Consider the following 25360-nt stretch of genomic DNA (forward strand, 5'->3'; position numbering starts at 1 on the left):
TTGACGGTGGCTGTTTCAGTGCCATTAACATTAGTTTGTTCCTGAACATGACGTATGAACAGGTGAATGTGCTTCTCTTTGCCAGGGAGTGCGAAGTATTCTGTCAGAGATGGTTGGGAGACGGATGTAAGTGCAGAAGGTGTGTTTATTAATACAAGTGAAGACAGAAACAATCCGGAATGGCAGGCAAAATCGTAAAACGGTGAAACAGACAATAGGTCGAGCGAGGCACAAACAGGCTATCGTAGACTCGGCAGAATCAAAGACGAGAAACAGGAAATCAAACAAGAAAAGAAGAATCAATAACGTGTCAGCAACAAAACTCAATACTTCGCAAAGTAAGGGTGTTTTCACAGTTTTTATAGTGATGTGCTAATTGCGCCTTAATCCTGTGCAGGCGTGAGTCGTTTACGGCGCACACGCTGTCCGGAGCGCGCCCGAGAGTCTATCTGGTGCACGTGCCAAGGCGCACAGGTGTGACACTCTTGCATGAAATGACTACAAAACTTAATGTAGAAATAAATCGCTTATGCCAAATTATTATGGTATGTCACAAAAAATAAAGAAAAAATCCGAGTCCTCGTCTCCGATTTACGAGTCCGAATGCAGTTAATGCACGAGTCCGAGTCCGAGTCATCAGTGCTCAAGTCCAAGTCGAGTCACGAGTCCTTAAAATTAGGGCACGAGTCGGACTTGAGTACTACAAGCCTGCAATCTGTTTACATTATCAATCAAACCACCAAACTCATCTCATGATTATTTTTTGATGTGTAATTTCTGTCTATGACTGCAAGATTGGGTTACAAATCAACCTGGTGTCAAGCCAGCTTTAAAAAGTGAAACTCGAATCAATTAAGCATCCTTAAATTTTGCTAGTCTGGTGTGAAAAACATGAAATTATGTATAAGAATAATAATAAAAAAAACCATATTGCACCATACAACTTTATACTGGGGCGGCACGGTGGTGTAGTGGTTAGCGCTGTCGCCTCACAGCAAGAAGGTCCGGGTTCGAGCCCCGTGGCCGGCGAGGGCCTTTCTGTGCGGAGTTTGCATGTTCTCCCCGTGTCCGCGTGGGTTTCCTCCGGGTGCTCCGGTTTCCCCCACAGTCCAAAGACATGCAGGTTAGGTTAACTGGTGACTCTAAATTGACCGTAGGTGTGAATGTGAGTGTGAATGGTTGTCTGTGTCTATGTGTCAGCCCTGTGATGACCTGGCGACTTGTCCAGGGTGTACCCCGCCTTTCGCCCGTAGTCAGCTGGGATAGGCTCCAGCTTGCCTGCGACCCTGTAGAAGGATAAAGCGGCTACAGATAATGAGATGAGAAGAGAACTTTATACTGTATATCCCATAGTACACTCTGTTTAGTAGCTCACACATTTCATCTTTACACAAGCCCAGCGTTTTATTCCTATCAAATATTTCATTAGCAAAAGACAAAATGTTTGGGCTAACTATGATGTAATATTACTGATGCTAGTCTGTCATAGAGAATACGATCTGCTTTCAACAGCTCAGCCCAATTATTCCCACAGAGCACAATACTCCTCCACTCCTCCCCTTCTCAGTGTGTGGGAGCGCCATGCTAACCTCATGCTAATCTCTACCAAAACGTTGACCCATCAACCCACGGTCTCTGCACCAGTGTGTTCTCCGAGCTGTCGGAATGCCATGAGCAATTTGCATTTTGTTTTGTGTTGGTCCAGCGCTGTGTTATCAAACGAACACAGAATTAGATTTAGCCTTCATAAATAAATAAATGCAGGGTTTTTTTTTTTCAAAAATAATACCTAAGAACAGTTCCCCAAAGCAAAATCTGTTTTTTTTTGTTGTTTTGTTTTTAAATTATGCCTCTCTTCAGAAATGAAGATATTATTCTTGAGGGTTTATATGTATTGCGCATGAGTATAAATTACTACAAAAGGCCAAATGAAACTAAAATGAACATTACTTCATAGCTCACAAAAACTCAAGTCTCAAATCACAGACTGTGCTTCCAATAGCCATATTTAGTATATTTAGTATACCGTCCGGGCGGCACGGTGGTGTAGTGGTTAGCGCTGTCACCTCACAGCAAGAAGGTCCGGGTTCGAGCCCCGTGGCCGGCGAGGGCCTTTCTGTGCGGAGTTTGCATGTTCTCCCCGTGTCCGCATGGGTTCCCTCCGGGTGTTCCGGTTTCCCCCACAGTCCAAAGACATGCAGGTTAGGTTAACTGGTGACTCTAAATTGACCGTAGGTGTGAATGTGAGTGTGAATGGTTGTCTGTGTCTATGTGTCAGCCCTGTGATGACCTGGCGACTTGTCCAGGGTGTACCCCGCCTTTCGCCCGTAGTCAGCTGGGATAGGCTCCAGCTTGCCTGCGACCCTGTAGAACAGGATAAAGCGGCTACAGATAATGAGATGAGATATGGTGTGAGTCAGTCCATGGGATATCCTGGATATACCATGAACTGACATCACGATTTCAAGCTAGACGGCCGACTCGAGTCACAGTTGTGGGCGTAAATCTACGCATCATGATCATGCCGAGTGAGGCAGACGATAGCATGGTACATTACACATGCGCAGGCCGAAGGTCGCTCCGGCGTAAACAACAAACATGGCTGCCTCCAGTGACTTTATGCCGAGATTCAAACTTAACACTTTTAGTTTGGAATTTTTTAATGAGGGATATCAATCAGATATGCCATACATCAAGAGGCACGGGTAATTATGGATTCTGCGCCCCTCACAAAATAGTATGACGCCAGTCACCTCAGAGAATCCATCATTTCAACTGGAGCCTCTCAGTGCATGGCATATTCGATTCATATCAATACCTAGATGACATATCGACTCCACTTCAAGTTTCTGCGTTCTTTCTGTTTTGTATGGATCCGCAATGCTAAATTTTGTGCGTGCATTTTCAATTTTTCCTTCTCAAAGTCTTTTATTTCATCGTTTCATGTTTCTAGTTTTTCTTCCTTATATTATCCTATTATTTGAAAATTTCTAGTTTCTGGCTGGATCAGTCACAATTATGATTGCCATTTCTGTTTGGGAACAGAGGGCAATATATAGAGTAAATATAACAATAAAACACACATTAACGAACCTTATTCAAGACTTACAAAAGTTTTTTGTTCTAAGGTTGGAAAGTTATAGTGTTTTGAAAGTAGCTCGAGCAAACTATTTCCGCAGTTTGAACAGCCCGCCATGGTATTAATTTTATCCAATCAGAATGCACGTTCATTTTCTCTGCGTAACACTCATGACGTATGTATGTGCCCAGTTGTGTTGGCTCATTGAGGTTGGGAATAGCACGTGTGAAATACCTGTTTCTGCCTCTTGCGACGATTTCGCAAGTCCACGGGTGGCGCCTATCTCATTGCAGCAAATAAATTCTGCTGGACTCGTGAGCAACTCCACGTTACATTTTCCGCACGAGCACCACGCCGTGTCACCTGCACGCAGACGCTCTGCCCCACGCTCGCCATGCCCATGGTCAGCATCAGTCTCATCCTCGCCATCATCCGAGCTTTCTTCTCTTATTTCATCACCGGAGTCGAGAGTACCTCTCCTAGGTTCAAACTGGTACCCTTCTAAGCCATAGCCTGCTTGCAGTGTGTCTTGCGGGATCTCTTCGTATGATTTGACAGAGCTGTCGCTTTCACTTGATGCGCCCGACGCCATGATTACACGCTTATCTCCTCTATTTCGGAGAGTTCCGCTAGTGCAGTGGGTAGCGCTGATGTCACAGTCTTTTAAAAATGGCGACTCTTGTGCGGTTTAGCGTATAAATTTGATAGAATACTTAAGAATACGTTACTTTGTCACATCAGCAACTGTATATATTATATTTGGTTCCCCTTTAACCACATCATGGACTCTAGCCCCTTTTACACAGATATTCCACAATATTGCCATTAAGAAGACCCCTCAATATACCGGCTTTAGTTGTCTATGCTGAACCAAACAAAGCCGGCATAAAACCACGCGTGTGTGTGTTTTACATAGCGTGAAAGCGTCACAGAACCAGAGACATGACGTGTAACACAACAGAGCGTCGGTGTCTGGGGCAACTTATCACATACTACGCATCGGAAATACAAATAGATTGAGTGTACCGGCGTTTCTTTCAAAACAATAACGGCGGGTGCACTGAGTATTGAGGTGCTTTTGCTAGCTACGTACATTTATACCGCACTTCAAATGCAACTAGCTGAGCATCGTGTTAGCGCCATGTTGAGAAATATTTCGGAGGAGAAACTGAAGAGAAGTGGGAACGACTCGAGGCAGAAAGGCACGCGGACCTTAGACGGTATAGACAAGCTTGAATTTGCATTGGTCTCAGAAAGAAAAATGTTGAAGTCAGATATAAAGCCAGGAGCTTTATATCTGATTGCTCAGCTTGCATGAAAGTAAAAACCTTGCGTCCGCTTAATTTTTTTGTTGAATCCCATGAGATCCCCATTCTGTTGTACACTACTAGTCTCAAATAGTCCACCTATACCTATAAATAGTCTGTACACAATATCTGTCCATGTATTCATATTCAGCAATAACCCAAGTTAAAGTCAAAAGTCCCTCCCATGCCAGGACCTGGTCTTCCCAGACAGTTTCCCATCCCAGTACTAACCAGGGCCTTAAGGGACGCTGGGCAGCACCAATCTCTGTTTCTATAACCCTTGGCTTCTTGTCTATTACATAGTTAGGGTTACAGCCCTCTGGTCCTCAGTCCTCTGCTAACTACGGTACGAGAGTCTGACTCCCTACTCGCATCTGTATTATGGCGTGCCTCGCCAGATGGCAGGAGGTTCCATTTTTATGATGGTGTTTGGTATGACCTAACCAGGAGTAAAACTCGCGATCTCCTGGCTGAGAAACGAACACGACCACTAGGATAGTTCGCGGTCATCCCGAGTTAAACTGGACTAAAATCTGAATATGACTGAATTTCACGTGAATCTCACTGAATATCATGTGGCATGTTGTGCACTAGCATGTCTGTATCTGTTAAAGCCTCTGTCATACAATGAAGGCGCCATCCATTCATTCATCTCATCTCATTATCTGTAGCCGCTTTATCCTCTTCTACAGGGTCGCAGGCAAGCTGGAGCCTATCCCAGCTGACTACGGGCGAAAGGCGGGGTACACCCTGGACAAGTCGCCAGGTCATCACAGGGCTGACACATAGACACAGACAACCATTCACACTCACATTCACACCTACGGTCAATTTAGAGTCACCAGTTAACCTAACCTGCATGTCTTTGGACTGTGGGGGAAACCGGAGCACCCGGAGGAAACCCACGCGGACACAGGGAGAACATGCAAACTCTACACAGAAAGGCCCTCGCCGGCCACGGGGCTCGAACCCGGACCTTCTTGCTGTGAGGCGACAGCGCTAACCACTACACCACCGTGCCGCCCTAGGCGCCATCCATATGTGCAAAAATAATGTGTATGAATTCAGCAAAGAAGAAACTCCAAAGCTTTTTTTTTTTTAGCACATTGTAATGCACCACTTGTTGCTTTGTCTACAGAGAACACATCAGTCAAAACTGCACTGCCAAGTCCAACAACAAAATCACTCGCTGTTTGAAGTAGCTGTGCAAAAGCTGTAATCAAATTCCACATGCGACGTCTGCAGGTGTCTGGACCTGACAAATGCTTGGTTCTCAGATTCGAAATGATAATTCTGATAAGCATGAAATAAAACAGCACTGCAGTGCTGCTTACAAACACACAGGAGGAGCATATGGGAGCAGGGTCTAGACCAGAAAATGATGGGAAAATAAAAAATATATGTGTGATGGATATACTAAGTGAAAAAATAAAAGACCTTCCATCTGTTTGTCTGCTTCACTGACAGAATGGCTGAAGATAAAAATGTTATCTGGAAGAACAGACCGGCTCTGTGTGTGTGTATATGTGAGAGATGGGGTTCATGCTCTGTTTCGAGTGCTTTTGTACTGTATTAGACTTTCCCCTTCACTGGTTTGGTGCTATTCCGGTCTACCAAATCCATGCAAAGCTCTCTGCTCAGACAGCTTGGCCAGGTATTCCACTCTCCCCAACAATCCCCATGCATCAAAATGAAAGCTGATGAAGGAAAATAGTTCAGCAACGTCGGAAAAAAAAAAAAAAAAAAACGTGGGAAAACGTACAGTACCAGTCAAAAGTTTGGACACACCTTCGAATCCAATGGTTTTTCTTTATTTTTATTCATTAAAAAAGACTTCATATCTTCAAGTAATGATGGATGTCGTTTCTCTTTCCTTAGTTGAGTGCTTTTTGACCTAATATGGATTACTACAGTTGTTGAATAGGGCTATTTACCGTGTTTTTATTATTTGCCATTTACAGTTTGATCTCAAACACATTAATAAGGCAAGAAATTGCACTAATTAACTTTTGACGAGGCACACCAGTTCATTGAAAAGCGTTCCAGGTGACTACCTCATGAAGCTGGTTACGATAATGCCGATAGTGTGTAAAGCGTCATCAAGGTAAACGGTGGCTGCTTTGAAGAATCTAAAATATGAAACATATTTTGTTTTTTAACACTTTTTTTTTGTTTACCACATAATTCCATACATGTTCCTGATGTTATTTCATAGTTTTGATATAATGTACAAAATAGTCAAAATACAGAAAAACCAATGAATGAGTAGGAGTGTACAAACTTTTGACTGATACTGTAAATCTAATGTAAATATCTTCAATTATTCTATTCACATTCAATGGATATGAGCAATCGCACACTCTGATTAGCTACTCTACTACTAGGCTATCAGCTCATATACCGTGAGTAGAGAAAAACAATATGGCGGAACGTGTTGCTGAACCAACCGAGGATGAAATAAAAACTACTCAAAAACAGAGTTTTTATTTCGTATTTTAATTTATTTTATTTTATTAGGCGGCACGGTGGTGTAGTGGTTAGCGCTGTCGCCTCACAGCAAGAAGGTCCGGGTTCGAGCCCCGTGGCCGGCGAGGGCCTCTCTGTGTGGAGTTTGCATGTTCTCCCCGTGTCCGCGTGGGTTTCCTCCGGGTGCTCCGGTTTCCCCCACAGTCCAAAGACATGCAGGTTAGGTTAACTGGTGACTCTAAATTGACCGTAGGTGTGAATGTGAGTGTGAATGGTTGTCTGTGTCTATGTGTCAGCCCTGTGATGACCTGGCGACTTGTCCAGGGTGTACCCCGCCTTTCACCCGTAGTCAGCTGGGATAGGCTCCAGCTTGCCTGCGACCCTGTAGAACAGGATAAAGCGACTAGAGATAATGAGATGAAATGAAATTTATTTTATTATATATAAGTATTTGCTGTTAAGAACAAATCTTTTTTTTATATTTTAAGAATTATTATTATTGCATTTTTCACAAATTGCTACTATAATTTTGCCAGTTTGTTTACATTCTAAGCGGAAATTATTTTGTTGGACGTTTTGTATAAAGTTTTTATCAAATTTGCAAAAAATAAAAATAACTAGATAGAACTCGACGCCAACGGCGTTGATGGGGATGCCTCCGCCTGGTAGACTACACGCCTTATTAAGTTGTGATTTGGGGATGAACATTTGACCTCACAGTAATCTTGACCTGGTGAAATCACTTGTATCAGACTTGGAGATATTGTGTTCACAAGGTTTTCAGACAGACATTTGACCTCACAGTGACCTTGACCTTAGACCTTTTGATCTCAAAATCTAATCAGTTTATCTTTGTCCCCAAATGCACAAATGGTGAAAGTTTGGTTGAATTCCTTTCATTCGCCTTGGAGATATTGTGTTCACAAGGTTTTCGGACAGACATTTGACCTCACAGTGACCTTGACCTTAGACCTTTTGATCTCAAAATCTAATCAGTTCATGTTTGTCCCAAAGCGCACAAATGGTGAAAGTTTGGTGAAATTCCTTTCATTAGCCTTTGAGATATCGCGTTCACAAGGTTTCGGGACGGACGCACGGACAGACGGACAACCCGAAAACATAATGCCTCCTGCACCTTACTGTGGCAGAGGCATAAAAATGCTCCATTTCTGGGGCGGCACGGTGGTGTAGTGGTTAGCACTATCGCCTCACAGCAAGAAGGTCCTGGGTTCGAGCCCCGTGGCCGACGAGGGCCTTTCTGTGTAGAGTTTGCATGTTGTCTGCGTGGGTTTCCTCCGGGTGCTCCGGTTTCCCTCATGCCACCATTAGGGGGGCGTAAGACACTGAGGAAAGTGCCATCCGCCCACTTTCGTATGCATGGGCTCACAGACGCCCATGATTGACTAGCGTTGCTGTAATTGACAGGGGAGAGAGAGTATGCCACTCCGCCGTTGCTGCCCAATGATGGGACAAATTTGATTGTATTTCAGGCAACAATTGTTAAACAGCATATAAGGAGTCTCTGGTGTCAGTGCTTTGTAACAGTCAGACGTAAAGCTGTAACATTACGTTTTAAGAAGTCTTCAGGATGAGAGGCTTTGTGGTTTTTTCATGAATATGATAAGCTGCGTTTTTGTCTTATTAGTTTCAAGAAGGAGAAAAAAAAGAGAGGCTGGTAAGGGGCTGACTGTTGAAAGCTGCTACTGTATAATGTAAGTGAAAAGTAAATGTGACGATAAACCGATAAAACTTATGACTTTTTTTTATGAATAAAAACAAAATGTGAGCATTGGCGAATTATTTTAGGATAAGAGGATTAAAAGTCTTCAGGGTGTGCTGTTATCGGAAAGTAATCTACTAGAGGAATTCCACTGTATTTTTCCTCTAATGGCATGTCCCGCCCGGTCGTATTAATTAGATAACACGTCTGAAAAATTTCCCAATTTGCTTTTATGTTAGTAGTTGTTTGGACAGAGTAAGTATTCAAACTGTGCAATTTATTCAGCAGACATGGCAAACTCCAGGCTGGTTGAAACTGATCACCTGCTGCCAGCTTATTATTATTATTATTATTATTATTATGAAAGTCAATTGATTCAAGCTCTAACAGCAGACAGAGTCAGGATTAGATATGAAAATGGAGTTAAGAACACGCAATGTCAACATTAGATATGAAAACCGCACTACTGTTAATAAATGAAGATTAAGCAAGCAGCAGAGACAAACTCAGGCTCGTGTGTCACACTTACAATCATCTATCTTCATTTCTTAAAGGGCACCGAGAGAGCAGAAATGGCAATGTGAAAAGAAAGAAACACACAAATATGATTTAAGAAAGGGGAAAAAAATCCATAAAGATCAGTAAATCAATGTGTTTTCCTGCAACAAAACATCATTTTTTGTGTTGTTTCATGGGGGTTAAAAGCTTTATTTCAATGAGATACGAGACTTGAAATTGTGTATGTATTGTCCAGTATTACACAATATATCACTAACTAAACTAGCAAGCAACATTTCTGTACAAAGATTCGCTAGCTATAGTAGATTACATTTGTATTACAACCCCGATTCCAAAAAAGTTGGGACAAAGTACAAATTGTAAATAAAAACGGAATGCAATGATGTGGAAGTTTCAAAATTCCATATTTTATTCAGAATAGAACATAGATGCCATATGAAATGTTTAAACTGAGAAAATGCATCATTTAAAGAGAAAAATTAGGTGATTTTAAATTTCATGACAACAACACATCTCAAAAAAAGTTGGGACAAGGCCATGTTTACCACTGTGAGACATCCCCTTTTCTCTTTACAACAGTCTGTAAACGTCTGGGGACTGAGGAGACAAGTTGCTCAAGTTTAGGGATAGGAATGTTAACCCATTCTTGTCTAATGTAGGATTCTAGTTGCTCAACTGTCTTAGGTCTTTTTTGTCGTATCTTCCGTTTTATGATGCGCCAAATGTTTTCTATGGGTGAAAGATCTGGACTGCAGGCTGGCCAGTTCAGTACCCGGACCCTTCTTCTACGCAGCCATGATGCTGTAATTGATGCAGTATGTGGTTTAGCATTGTCATGTTGGAAAATGCAAGGTCTTCCCTGAAAGAGACGTCGTCTGGATGGGAGCATATGTTGCTCTAGAACCTGGATATACCTTTCAGCATTGATGGTGTCTTTCCAGATGTGTAAGCTGCCCATGCCACATGCACTAATGCAACCCCACACCATCAGAGATGCAGGCTTCTGAACTGAGCGCTGATAACAACTTGGGTCGTCCTTCTCCTCTTTAGTCCGAATGACACGGCGTCCCTGATTTCCACAAAGAACTTCAAATTTTGATTCGTCTGACCACAGATCAGTTTTCCACTTTGCCACAGTCCATTTTAAATGAGCCTTGGCCCAGAGAAGACGTCTGCGCTTCTGGATCATGTTTAGATACGGCTTCTTCTTTGAACTATAAAGTTTTAGCTGGCAACGGCAGATGGCACGGTGAATTGTGTTCACAGATAATGTTCTCTGGAAATATTCCTGAGCCCATTTTGTGATTTCCAATACAGAAGCATGCCTGTATGTGATGCAGTGTTCCGCAAGTAACAGTACCAATCAAAAGTTTCGACACACCTTCTAATTCAACATTCTTTATTATTATTCTTATTATTATTAATTAAAAGGCACTTCATGTCTTAAAGTAATGATGGATGTCATTTCTCTTTACTTAGCTGAGCGGTTCTTGACATAATATGAATTAGTACAGTTGTGGAATAGGACTATTTACTGTATTTTTAGTATTTACTATTTACTCTTTGATCTCAAATGCATTAAGAAGGCAAGAAGTTGCACTAATTAACTTTGGATGCTCAGCCACAAAAGCATTAATAAGGTCAGGCACTAATATGGAAGCCTGGCACACATTCTGTGTCCCAATTCATTCCAAAGGTGTTCGGTAGGGTTGAGGTCAGAGCTCTGTGCAAATCATGCAAATTCTTCCACTCCAACATTGGCAAACCGTGTCTTCATGGAGCTTGCTTTGTACACAGGGGCATACTCATGCTGGAACAGCTGGGCCTCTTAGTTCCAGTATAGGAGAATTTTAAATGCGAGAACTTTCTTGGGGCCCAGTCCCACAACACCAACAACTATAACTACCACTATGACTATACCTATGCGTGAATTTAGTTTCAGTCTGGAAGAGTCACACCACAATTATAATCCCGACTGTATCATCGGTTGGTCCTGCCACTCAGGTAAATAAATATACATGGTTGTTGGTTTTCATGGGAAAATGTCGCAGTTGAATGCTGTTAGTGTGCACACCCAGTGCACTCAACAGCACACAATGACTGACAGTGACAGCGAGGAAGAGCTGCTTTTGATGCTCATTTTGCACAGAAGGCAAAGCCAAAAGAAGCAGAAAAGAAGACATACAGTGGTGCTTGAAAGTTTGTGAGCCCTTTAGACTTTTCTATATTTCTGCATAAATACGACCTAAAACATCATCAGATTTTCACACAAGTCCTAAAAGTAGATAAAGAGAACCCAGTTAAACAAATGAGAAGAAAATATTATACTTGGTCATTTATTTAATGAGGAAAATGATCCGATATTACATATCTGTGAGTGGCAAAAGTATTTGAATCTTTGCTTTCAGTATCTGGTGTGACCCCCTTGTGCAGCAATAACTGCAACTAAACGTTTCCGGTAACTGTTGATCAGTCCTGCACACTGGCTTGGAGGAATTTTAGCCCATTCCTCCATACAGAACAGCTTCAACTCTGGGATGTTGGTGGGTTTTCTCACATGAACTGCTCGCTTCAGGTCCTTCCACAACATTTCGATTGGATTAAGGTCAGGACTTTGACTTGGCCATTCCAAAACATTAACTTTATTCTTCTTTAACCATTCTTTGGGAGAACGACTTATATGCTTAGGGTCGTTTTCTTGCAGCATGACCCACCTTCTCTTGAGATTCAGTTCATGGACAGATGTCCCGACGTTTTCCTTTAGAATTTGCTCCTATAATTCAGAATTCATTGTTCCATCAATGATGGCAAGCCGTCCTGGCACAGATGCAGCAAAACAGGCCCAAACCATGATACTACCACCACCATGTTTCACAGATGGGTTAAGGTTCTTATGCTGGAATGCAGTGTTTTCCTTTCTCCAAATATAACGCTTCTCATTTAAACCAAAAAGTTTGATTTTGATCTCATCTGTCCACAAAACATTTTTCCAATAGCCTTCTGGCTTGTCCACATGATCTTTAGCAAACTGCAGATGAGCAGTAATGTTCTTTTTGGAGAGCAGTGGCTTTCTCCTTGCAACCCTGCCGTGCACACCATTGTTGTTCAGTGTTCTCCTGATGGTGGACTCATGAACATTAGCCAATATGAGAGAGGCCTTCAGTTGCTTAGAAGTTACCCTGGGGTCCTTTGTGACCTCGCCCACTATTACATGCCTTGCTCTTGAAGTGATCTTTGTTGGTCGACCACTCCTGGGGAGGGTAACAATGGTCTTGAATTTCCTTCATTAATACACAATCTGTCTGACTGTGGATTGGTGGAGTCCAAACTCTTTAGAGATGGTTTTGTAACCTTTTCCAGCCTGATGAGCATCAACAATGCTTTTTCTGAGGTCCTCAGAAATCTCCTTTGTTCGTGCCATAATACACTTCCACAAACATGTGTTGTGAAGATCAGACTTTGATAGATCCCTGTTCTTTAAATAAAACAGGGTGCCCACTCTCACCTGATTGTCATCCCATTGATTGAAAACACCTGACTCTAATTTCACCTTCAAATTAACTGCTAACCCTAGAGGTCCACATACTTTTGCCACTCACAGATATGTAATATTGGATCATTTTCCTCAATAAATAAATGACAAAGTATAATATTTTTGTCTCATTTGTTTAACTGGGTTCTCTTTATCTACTTTTAGGACTTGTGTGAAAATCTGATGATGTTTTCGGTCATATTTATGCAGAAATATAGAAAATTCTAAAGGGTTCACAAACTTTCAAGCACCACTGTACTTAAAGATATACAGTCATACCCACTCTACTGCCGATGACCTTCCACACATCTTCCTTTTTGGCTGTATCTTTGTCCAGCTTGTACTTTTTGTCATAAAGCATGGGATTCTTCGACACTTCTATGATCAGCTTCTCGTCCATGATGCAACAAGGATGTACAAAGATGCCCAGGAAAAATAGCACGTGCTCAGACAATGTCACATGTCAACAATTACCTGATTGGTCAGATGTTTTATCAGATCAGGTCCAGGCCTGGAAAAAAAAATCGCTCCAGAAGCAAGATAAACCCAGGCCTGGGCTATAGGTATCGTTATCGGTCTGGTGTGAGCACCAACCACATAAACTGCAAGGGACTGATTTATTTATAGTTATCGTTATAGTTATTGGTATTGTAGGACCGGGCCTTTAGACATTCTCGAGAATTGTGTGCTTCAAACTTTTTGGCAATAGTTTGGGGAAGACCAACATACGAGTGTGATGGTCAGGTGTCCACAAACCACATAGTCTATATTTCTGTCACATTCAAGATCACAAAACGCAGATTTCACTATTACCATGATACAGTATATAAGGTTCTTCCAGGCATTCTAGTTCAATTCATTTCAAGCTCCTATTAAAAATGCACACATAAATACCACATGGTTCTAAGGACGTTCCAGGCCTGACTGACATTTCAAAATGCTGCATTTAAACACAGCCTTGGATCTGCTTATAAATGCCAGCTTTCAGGTGCTAAAGATGAGCAATATAAAGCCAGGTCTTTACCTGGCTCAAACTGAAAAATTTGAGAAGATGGGCATGCATAATTGAGGGTGCTGACCAGAATATAAAATGAGACACACACATTCCATCAATCCCCATCCATTTAAAGGGAACAGACCTCACATTTGGGAAAAGAGTGCCTCGGTCCAATCAGCACTTAGTGGGTTCCTGTCAGATGGACTTTTTTTTTCAATCTCGGGATTTGTGGCAGGACTAGGATGTGTGTGCTGTGACTCCAAATAGTGTGAGTCAGAGATCCTGCAGTACACACACTGGTATAAATAGTTAGACTTAATAATAGCATAGGTGCCTTCCCCCTGGGTTTGCTGCTGAGTCACAGGGATTGCACTTTATAATGTGGTCCATCTCCATTTAACCATTGGCTCTAGAAGAGAGAGTGCATCCTGGAATAATCTCATAATCATCCTCGCTTCACTTTTTTCCTTCAATACAGCTCACGTTTTTCTATCATATGCTGTGGCTTTTGTTATAATGACAGTGTATTATTTAGGATCTGTTTCATTTGCATATTTCCAATTTACATAATCTGACAACAGCTGTAATGGCTGCAAATTGTCTCAATTCCATTGCATATACAGAATATGTCTTGTAGACCCTTTTCAGAGATGTTCTTCTCACACTGGGATAGCTAGTTTAACTCCGTAAAAAAAAAAAAAAACCCACAATATCTCAGGTGCATCAGGATTGATTGACAAAAAAAAAAGGATATTAACCATCAACATCCACCAATCAGGTTAAGATCACATCTCAATTTGCCTGACAGGCACCTCTTGCATTAGCATTCAGGGGCATGGGATTCGAGCGAATATGGTATGGAAGGCTGTAGTTGTGCGAATTTTGAGTTTCAAGACACCATCTTCAGTGAAAAATTCCACCAGAATTGTTGATACCTTCAACATAAAAACAAGTGACACCAAGCAACCATATTTAGCATTCACTGTTTACTACTATTTTATCATCAAGCAATCATAAAGAAGAATCTTTCAGGAAGATAATAAGCTCAAATGAAACCCCATAATAGCTGAACCTTGTCTCTTATGCACTGTCGTCTTTAAAGGAGAACTCAACTATGATCAAAATTCTATTTATCTCATTTTATTAAATATCGGAATGCATTTTTGATTGCTATTTTGTCGCTGCTATAGCAAGTTATGAGTGTCTGAAATATGCTCTGTAATATATCAGTCCATATGTCAAAGCAATGGCCGTAAACGAGATTCGTTGAGACCTGTGTGAGACATCGTAGGACGGAACTAAAACATACAGCGGAAATCAAACTGACCAACATCTGCAAACATTGTCAAAAGACGCGCACGCCCTCTTTCGAATGCTGACGTAATCAAGCCGGAAGTTTTGTTTGTTTTGATAGCAATCAGGAAAGTTTGAAAAAAGTAGGCAGTAATCGTCATTTAAACTCGTTTTTGTGCAATATTTTGTTTGGAAAACAGTTTTCAAAATGGTGGCGCTGACACCTGGCTGACACTTCACGTTTCGAAGTCTCGCACAAGTCTCGTGAAGATCGCGCGGATAAGCGACGCCTGCCATGGACCAAACGAACTAAATTCAACATGGCTAAAAACCGAATAGGCCGATAAGTATAATATTTAATTGCAATTATTTGCCAATACGAATCACGATATAAGGTTACTAAAACCGAAAACGTAATTGAATAACACGTTAATTAAGAAATAAAGCAAGTTTAAAAATGACTTCGGTTCTCCTTTAATTAGGCCTCACTTTCATACAATTCTCAGAATTTTAAAATAATTATAATAATTCTTATTGTGTTTAAGAGAGCCAATGGGAAGAGAGCCAATTACATTCATATCCACTTGTAGCTTTGTAGTTTAGCAGCGACAAAGTTTTATTTTGTTATTTTGTCTGGACAAGAATATCACTCTTCTTTGTGTGTGATTTTCTTGCTAATTTAGTCTTGGCCCATTCCCACCCGCTAGTTAAGTCTACCCTATCATACAACAGCTAACAGTCCAGAGCGGGTAAAGGCTATCCAAGACACGTGAATTCAACCAACTATATCTTTTCGAACTGCATCACGGGGTGGCATAATACACTCAGAGGAAAAAGCCATCCCCCCACTTCTACATACACAAGCTCACAGGCAGCCATGATTGGCTAGTGTTGCTGTGGTTGATGAGAGAGAGTGAGTATGCCATCCCTCCCTCCCTGAGAGCATGGCCAATTTTGATCAATTGGACTCCTGTCCCCAGTTGGCTATGACATCATTGGGATTCAAACTAACAATGCGCCAGAATAGTCACACAGCCCTATTCATGTTGTTATTTAAAAAAAAAAGCATATCTATATTTGAAATATTTTTTTTCTGTTCAACTTAGGCATTAAAAAATGGCAAAAGTATGCATCCGCCTCTTAGGCTTAAAATCTCATTGCACTCAACTCAGCTTAAAGACGACACACCAATCAGAGGTCTTACCTGGCATGATGACATCAGGGAAACCGAGTTTACGTGTGATGGCGACGCCGCGGTTGAAGATCATAGGATTCTCCCGACGGATCTGTTCCGTCTCTCCCCTGAGCAGCTGCAGGGAGATGATTAGACCTGGTCAGGTACAGAGAAGGAGAGAAATGGAGTGAAGAGGTTAACAACACTTTATATGGTGCTGTGGAAAGTCTGAAATCTTAGATCAAAAGAGAGTACTGAGATGAGAGGCTTGAGCAGGAGAAGAAACAGGAACAGTAATCACACATAAGAGCAGCTGCTTCAAAACATTTCAGCGGCTCAAGGGTCTTCTAAAGTCTCGCAGCTATTTCTTCATTGCAAATTAGCCTGAGGCAAAAAGGAAGCAGGATGCATCTGCAGGTCAAAGGTCCAACTTGATATGAGATGTCTCTATCTCTACCTATCTATCTTGAGAAGATTATTTAAAGCAGGGGTGTCAAAATCAAATTCTGCTGTATCACTAATTCTGTGAGCTTTTGAAGGGACATTAATAAGGTCTATTATTTTTGTTAGTTAGTATTATCTGTTTTATCAATTAACACTATCTAGGCTCTGAAAATAGAATTAATGCTTTTAGACATATATTAGTTGTCTCATAGACGAGCTGATGACACTAATGCATTCATATTTGCTGTCAGGATGTTGACTAGTTGAGTTATGTAAAAACAGCGAGGTAGACAGTAATGCTTGTGTCACACTGTCTCGTATCTTACCACGTAAGCAGCGTGGGGGTCAAACGCCAAGAAATGAGGCATATTTTGTCCGAAATTCAAGTCCTGTGACGTACACGGCGTATGTGTGGTGTTCCTGTGGCATATCTGGGGTTCAAGGGATGTAAAGTTATGGCGTACCGAGGCGTATGCGTAGCGTATGATGCGTTGGTGCAGCGTAACCGTTTCGTTGGCGTGGCCTTTCGTTCTTATGTGTGATGTTGCTGCTGCGTACCTGTGGTGTACACAGGTGGGTATAAAATTTGAGCAGGACAGATTTGAGCGGTGTGGACGTGCAAAGACTGCGTCTGGAAAGACCAAACAATTTATCTCTTATTGACATTCGGCTTCCTGAGACAGCACCGGCCTCGGTTAAGGCCGTTGCTGAGGGAACATTTTCCCCTGAAGGTTACTGCTGGGAGACGCTCTTGCATTCCTTCTCCAACTTTCTGCGGTCGCCATTTTCATCCCCAGTGTGACAAGCGGGTGCGTGACCAGCGCCTTCATGGCTGCAGGAGTGGACAGCTGCTTGCTTGCGCTGGGTTACCTCTACCTCCTCCCCTCCCCTCCTACCCCCTTACCCCCCACCCCTGATTGCCCCCTCCTTTCCCCCTTTTCCCCCCTCAAGTCCCGTGTTTAAAGTGTACTTGTGTTATTGTGTGCTTATGTGCAAAGGTTTTTTTTAATGTTCCCACACTGTACTCCTGACAGGAGCATAGTGTGGGGGGGGGGTTCTTTTTTTTTCCTTATCTCTCCTCACGTTGTGTTTCCTTTTCTTTTATCCCTGTCTTCCTGTCCTGTTCCCCCTCTGTAAGGACAGGTTGATGGTCAATTTCACTGGCAACAGTGATAATAAAGGGTTCATTCAAAAGGGGGTTCCACGCTGCATTCGTTGTCATTCATCACAGTCAAGAAAGCATCATGCCAGCAAAGACCCAAGAAGGGCAAGGGAAGAGGGAAGACATCAGCAGCATCCACCCAGCCAGCTCTGGACCCACCTTCATCAGACACGTCAACTAAAGCGTTCGCACGGCGTAATAGGTGTTCGAGCAACGTTCCCGCTGCGTCACTGCTGTGTAGCTTTAGTTTTTACAGCGTACATGTGTGACGTATCAAAGCTGCTATGTATGTGCTACGGATTTTTAAGTGCGGACTGAAAAATACGCCACGCCCTGGTGTACAAGGATATCGTGTTACGCATCCTAGAGTATTAGCTACGTAAGCTGGTGATGCTGTGATGTTCCTTTCTTACTGCCACGTATCCTGATATGCCGTACATACGCAAGGCTGAAACGCCAATGTGTGACACAAGCATAAAGAAAAAGGCAAGCAGTCAGTTAAGAAAACTGCCATCCAAATGTAATATCTCAGATGAGATGAATTCTACAGTCAACTGCATATGGTGTAAGGGCTCATTTGGAAAGCCTAATTTTATTTTTAATTTCTTTTGCTTTAATGGGACATTTTCATTTTGATATCATTTTATATGACATTTACTCCACTCATCTTTTTTTTTTTGCTTTAACGATGGAAAAGATGATTAGTACAATAATTATTGGAATTAGGCCTACTAGTTAACTAATCCTTAGTTTCACATAGTGCCGCCATCAGATTTCCTCTTTCATTTGGAGTCAATCAGTGAATCACACTAAAGGCCAACACCTGATGCATTTCTCAATCTGGACGCAGGTCTATCTTGCATCAAATGCAGCAGAGTTTTGTTGATTTTTAACCAGCGTTTCAGCACAGTGAGATGTGCTTTACAGTGCGGAACGCAGGTCACTATGCTATATGTCTTGTGTGAATTCTAGATATTATGAAAATGTCAAGAAGTAGGTACGAGTACTTGAGATTGGTCTCGTTTAGGAATCAACCACATTTTTCCTTGGTCTTGAAGACTTGGGATTTAATTTCAAGACTAGTTAAGACAAGTGTGGGGATATTACTAAATTGCCTGTGCATTGTCCAATTTATCTGTTAACATCATCATGGTGACTGGACGTCAAACTTCCTGCTTCAAATGCAACCAATGGCATGACATTTGAAACTTTTGTTTCTGTTAATGGCTGTCATCCCTCCTTCCTTGACCTCACCCCTTCACATGCACTGGTCTGGTCTTGGTCTTGACTCGGTCTCACCCTGCCTTGGTCTTGGTTTGACTTGGTCTCAATCCTTCAAAGTCTTGGTCCAAGGAAGGACCAGCACAAACTGCTGAACGCACCAACTGCTGAAAATATTAATGCTGGCTAAAAGAGAAGGTGTCAGCATTAACTTTTGTAGCAGTTTGTTCTCCAGTAGCTCTTCTGTGGGACTGGACCATATGGGCTAGCCTTTGTGCCCCATGCGAATCAATGAGCCCATGACCCTGTCGCTGGTTCACCGGTTGTTCTTCCTTGGAACACTTTTGGTAGGTACTAACCACTGTATACTGGGAACACATCACAGGATGTGCCATTTTGGAGACGCTCAGACCCAGTCATCTAGCCATCACAATTTGGCCCTTGTCAAAGTCGCTCAGGTCCTTACACTTGCCCATTTTTCCTGATTTCAACACATCAACTTCAAGAACTGACTGTTCTCTTGCTGCCTAATATATCCCACCCTTTGACAGGTGCCATTGTAATGAGATAATCAAATGCTATTCACTTCACCTGTCAGTGGCCATAATGTGATGGCTGATCATTGTATATGTGTAACAGGAGATACAGGAGGAGATAGAGTTTCAGAGGTGTAGGGTCTGATTTATACATTCGTTATGTTATAGATAAGGTTCAGTATCACTGTAGGTATATAGTGAACACTTGTATTCTCATCTCATCTCATTATCTCTAGCCGCTTTATCCTGTTCTACAGGGTCGCAGGCAAGCTGGAGCCTATCCCAGCTGACTACGGGCGAAAGGCGGGGTACACCCTGGACAAGTCGCCAGGTCATCACAGGGCTGACACATAGACACAGACAACCATTCACACTCACATTCACACCTACGGTCAATTTAGAGTCACCAGTTAACCTAACCTGCATGTCTTTGGACTGTGGGGGAAACCGGAGCACCCGGAGGAAACCCACGCGGACATGGGGAGAACATGCAAACTCCACACAGAAAGGCCCTCGCCGGCTACGGGGCTCGAACCCGGACCTTCTTGCTGTGAGGCGACAGCGCTAACCACTACACCACCGTGCCACCCCCACTTGTATTCTATTTATTTATTTAATTGTCACTGCTAGTCATGGGTCACAGAATATTTAAAATAACTCCAAGCTATTGTGGCAACTCTTCAGTGCTATATATTCAGGGTGTTAGATTAAAACACACTGTATCTGACAGACATACTATCCCAAAAGTGAAAATGAGACTGGAGCTAAATCTCCAAAGGGAGCTGAGGAGGGTATGATTCATTTACAAAACCTAGCTTCAGTCCATCATCCAAGTGAGGGTTGCTTCTGATCTTTAAAGACACCTAAAGCTTAGCGAAATCAAACAGCACCACATTAAAACTTCTCTGCGTTTTATAACGTTTCCAGAGAACTGAGATAGTGGTTGTTCAATAACATGTTGTGCTGGGACTTTGGCTTCGCTCCACAGGGCCTGAGCACCAGCTATATGAGAGCAGTGAATAATTACAATTATGCACTTTTGGAAACAACTGAGCCCCAGCTGAACGTATTGGTAATTTTGCACTCATTTGTATTCATGGGGTTTAGCTTGTTTAATAAGAGTTTATTTCTTTATTTATTTAGCAAGATCATGCCGTAGTACACAGGTATATGACAATCCGGAGAATCAAACATTTCATGAAGAGTAACTGCTTGCCTTAAAGGGATAGTTCAAACAGAAAATCTAACATGCTTAACATCGAAATACAGTAAATGTTCTCTTGCAAGTTGAATGAATTATCCAACAATAAAATCAGAAACAATACAACAACGAGAGTTCATTTTTCAACCAAAACATCTCAAAAGTGCAGTTAATGACCTGAATGGAAATTCCAAAGATGGCTAAATGTTTCAAATCAGAGCTTCCACGACTTGATGAGGTGTAAAAGTTGGTGTAGCTAAAAGGTTGGATGTCAAGGGTTGTGGAAACTGATTTTTGGAACAGATACAGTCAAAGCAAGTGTGTATTTATACACAGAAATGCCAAGCCAACTGGCAATCAGACTGGTGCTCTTCATCCCTGCTGGAAAACGAATACTTGTTTGTGGATGTAAAGGAAGCTGCAAATATAATAAAATTGCTACAGTCGTCGGTAGCTTTACCCAGTGTAAGGCTTAGAGTTCAAAAGTTTGGGGTCACCCAGACAATTTTGTGTTTTCCATGAAAAGTCACACTTTTATTTACCACCATAAGTTGTAAAATGAATAGAAAATATAGTCAAGACATTTTTCTGGCCATTTTGAGCATTTAATCGACCCCACAAATGTGATGCTCCAGAAACTCAATCTGCTCAAAGGAAGGTCAGTTTTATAGCTTCTCTAAAGAGCTAAACTGTTTTCAGCTGTGCTAACATGATTGTACAAGGGTTTTCTAATCATCCATTAGCCTTCTGAGGCCAAGTTTACATTAGACCGTATCTGTCTCGTTTTCTTCGCGGATGCACTGTCCGTTTACATTAAACCGCCTGGAAACGCCGGGAAACGGGAATCCGCCAGGGTCCACGTATTCAATCCAGATCGTGTCAGCTCCGGTGCTGTGTAAACATTGAGAATACGCGGATACGCTGTGCTGAGCTCTAGCTGGCGTTGTCATTGGACAACGTCACTGTGACATCCACCTTCCTGATTCGCTGGCGTTGGTCATGTGACGCGACTGCTGAAAAACGGCGCGGACTTCCGCCTTGTATCACCTTTCATTAAAGAGTATAAAAGTATGAAAATACTGCAAATACTGATGCAAATACTGCCCATTGTGTAGTTATGATTGTCTTTAGGCTTGCCATCCTTCCACTTGCAAGTGGTAAGTGATATGCGCTGGGATCACACACACAGCGGCTCAGTCCCGAATCGCGGCTTGTGCACTTCACTCGCGCGCTCTGTGAGCTGCGCAGGGCCGGAGTGCGCACCCTCCAGAGGGCACTTGCTGTTCAGGGCGGAGTGATTTGGAGCGCAGGATGCCTGCGGAGCCGAGCGTATCCGTGTATTGGTGTTGCTGTGTGCACGCAAATCGTGTATTGGTGTTGCTGTGTGCACACTAATCGTTTTAAAAACGTTAATCTGATGATCTGCCGATATGGTCTAATGTAAACATGGGCTGAGGCAATGAGCAAACACATTGTACCATTAGAACACTGGAGTGATAGTTGCTGGAAATGGGCCTCTATACACCTATGGAGATATTGCACCAAAAACCAGACATTTGCAGCTAGAATAGTCATTTACCACATTAGCAATGTATAGAGTGGATTTCTGATTAGTTTAAAGTGATCTTCATTGAAAAGAACAGTGCTTTTCTTTCAAAAATAAGGAACTTTCAAAGTGACCCCAAACTTTTGAACAGTAGTGTATATTTCAAATGGAAGTGCTGTATAAAAGTTTTAGTGAATCATCTGTCGAGCCGTTCGTTAAAATAGCTAAATAATTTTCCCCCCAAATATTAGCTAGTTCAAAGTAAAACAACAAGGTTCTCATTTCGAAATGTCTGCATAACAAATAATACATCAATAGATTGTAGAACAAAGTAAGATATTAATCATAAAATACTGCTTATAACAAAACACTTAAACTGAATCAAGCCCACATTCCTTCCTCTAAAAAAAAAGCTTTCTCTTTTTCTCAAAAAATTAGGACTCTCTTCCCCCATCCCCCCCCCCAATGTGTCAAGATGCTAGCATATAGCTAGGCTTGCAGTACTCAAGTCCAGGACTCGGACTCGAGTCCGACTCATGCCCTAATTTTAAGGACTTGTGACTTGACTTGGACTTGAGCACTGATGACTCGGACTTGTGCTTTAACTGCATTTGGATTCGTAAATTGGAGACGAGGACTCTGATTTTTTTTTCTTTATTTTTTGTAACATGCTCTAATAATTTGACATAAGATATTTATATCCACATTAATTTTTATACTAATTTCGCGCAAGAGAATGCACATTCACCTGTTCATACATCATGCTCAGGAACAAACTAACATTAATAGCGCTAAAACGCCTGGAGAGAAGCCCCTAGGATTGTCCGCTTTGCTTATACAGACTTCTCGTGCAGTGGGAAAAAATGCACTGCTATGTGTTCCATATGTAGAAGAACTATCGAGGAGACGACGGGGACGACCTTGAACTTCAGTCGTCATTTGGCAAGACTCCACCCAGAGAAGGAAGTGACACGCTATGGTCATTGCTCTGTTGATAGTGGGCGGGGCTTGCTTGCTGAGCGATGAACTAGCTAGTGTTAACCCTCTCATGTTATCTGCTCTGTTGATAGTGGGCGGGGCTTGCTGAGCGATGAACAAACTTATATCTGTAGCCTATTAGCTAAAATGGGGCAGTCGAGCAGTAACGTTAGTCCAATAGAGTAGCAGAGATGGTTTCACATAAAGGCAGCAAAAGCCACCGTCAAATGGTGCGGTTGGACTCTTGTTCTCAGACTCGAAATTTCCTTTCATGACTTGGACTTGAACACTGGGGACTCGAGACTGGACTTGGACTCGAGGTTTAGTGACTCGACTACAATACTATAGCATATTATAGCTTATAGCAGTAAGGAGGAGCTGGTTTCTCCCAAATCTTTAATGTCTGGGGTAAGGGAGCAACACTGAGTTGTGAACCAGGGCATTATATTCTACCATATATGAAGACAATACACTGGTGCTAATACCAATACGATGTCTGAGCTTACCCTTCTGGATCTAAGTCTAAAGTCCTTCCTGCACCATATGGCACATTAGACGGCACCGATCTCTGTTTCTGTAGCCCTCGGCCTCTCGCCTATTACATAGCTAGGGTTACAGTGGGGGGCTGGTCCTCTGGTAACCACGAGAGTTTGACTCCCTACTCGCATCTGTATTGCAGCATGCCTCGCCAAATGGCAGTAGATACCATTTTTTATGATGGTCTTTGGTATGACCCGACCACAACTAGAACTCACGATCTCCCGATCGAAAGGTGGACACGCTAACCACTAGGCCAACTCGCGGTTCTGGATCAGTCTCTAAAACTAGACAAAAACAAAACACACCCACCCACCCACCCTTTTCTTCACTGTTTCCATCTGGGCTAAAGGAATCACAGCACTAATTGAGAAGTTCATATTCAGTAGTATAAAGTGCAGGATTCAAAAATACATCTAGAGCGACAGAGAGTAACGTGACTCTGACACAACCAGCTAAAAGAAGAATGAGAAAGGAATTGTGCTTGAATATGCTCCCAACATGGCCAAGAGTCATACTGGTGCACACTTGTTTAATTTTGTTACGTTCTAACTCAGTGTTTGTTTCATTTTATGCTAACCCCCAACCCAAACCCTAACCCTAACCCAAGGGTCTGATGCCCCTTTTCCAGCAAAGCAGTTCCAGGGCTGGTTCGGGGCCAGTGCTTAGTTTGGAACCGGGTTTTCTGTTTCCACTGACAAAGAACTGGCTCTGGGGCCAGAAAAAACGGTTCCAGGCTAGCACCAACTCTCTGCTGGGCCAGAGGAAAGAACCGCTTATGTCAGCGGGGGGGCGGAGTTGTTAAGACCAACAACAATAACAAGACTACGAAAGATCGCCATTTTTAAGCGACAAGAAGCCGCAGCTGTACAAACGCGAAGTCATCCATTATTATTATTGTTGTTGCTGCTGCTGCTTCTTCCGTGTTGTTTTTGCTTCGATATTCGCGCCAAAGTTTATGCAAACGTAGCGACGTAATTGACGTATACAGCGACGTAACTGACGTATACAGCGACGTAATGACGTGGCTTCCCTTAGCACCGCGAGCTATGGAAAAGTAAACTGGTTCTCAGCTGGCTCGCAAGTTGAACGAGTTGTGAACCAGCACCAGCACTGGCCCCGAACCAGCCCTGGAACTGATTTGGTGGAAAAGGGGTATGAATGGATCATACACACATTGTATCAGTACTAAGTACAGTACCAGTCAAAAGTTTGGACACATGTTCTAATTCAATGGTTTTTCATTATGTTTCATTGATTAAAAGACGCTTCATGTCTTAAAGTAATGATGGATGTCGTTTCTCTCTACTTACAGTAGTTGAGCGGTTCTTGACATAATGTGGATTACTACAGTTGTGGTGTGGAATCAGGCTGTTTACTGTATTTTTATTATTTACTGTTTGATCTCAAATGCATTAAGAAGGTAAAAAATTGCACTAATTAACTTTTGACGAGGCACCCGTTAATTGAAAAGCATTCCAGGTGACTACGTCACGAAGCTGGTTAAGATAATGCCAATACTGTCCAAAGCATCATCAAGGTAAATGCTGGCTACTTTGAAGAATCTAAAATATAAAGTATATTTTGTTTTTTAACATTTTTTAGTTTACCACATAATTCCATATATGTTCCAGATGTTATTTCATAG

At 42.2% G+C, this 25360-nt stretch overlaps 1 protein-coding gene across 1 annotated transcript in view; it reads right to left on the reverse strand.

Annotated features, from left to right (window-relative positions):
* Nucleotides 1-25360, reverse strand: part of dock3 (dedicator of cytokinesis 3) — a 542206-nt gene that overhangs the window by 120060 nt on the left and 396786 nt on the right. Inside the window, exons 14-15 of the mRNA XM_060909764.1 lie at nt 16118-16243; nt 9102-9119 (exon numbers count right to left, since the gene is read on the reverse strand). Of these exons, the coding sequence (XP_060765747.1) occupies nt 9102-9119; nt 16118-16243 (144 nt within the window). The remainder of the gene's footprint in view (nt 1-9101; nt 9120-16117; nt 16244-25360) is intronic.

This window comes from Neoarius graeffei, chromosome 26, assembly GCF_027579695.1.
Source record: "Neoarius graeffei isolate fNeoGra1 chromosome 26, fNeoGra1.pri, whole genome shotgun sequence".
Taxonomy (NCBI): domain Eukaryota; kingdom Metazoa; phylum Chordata; class Actinopteri; order Siluriformes; family Ariidae; genus Neoarius; species Neoarius graeffei.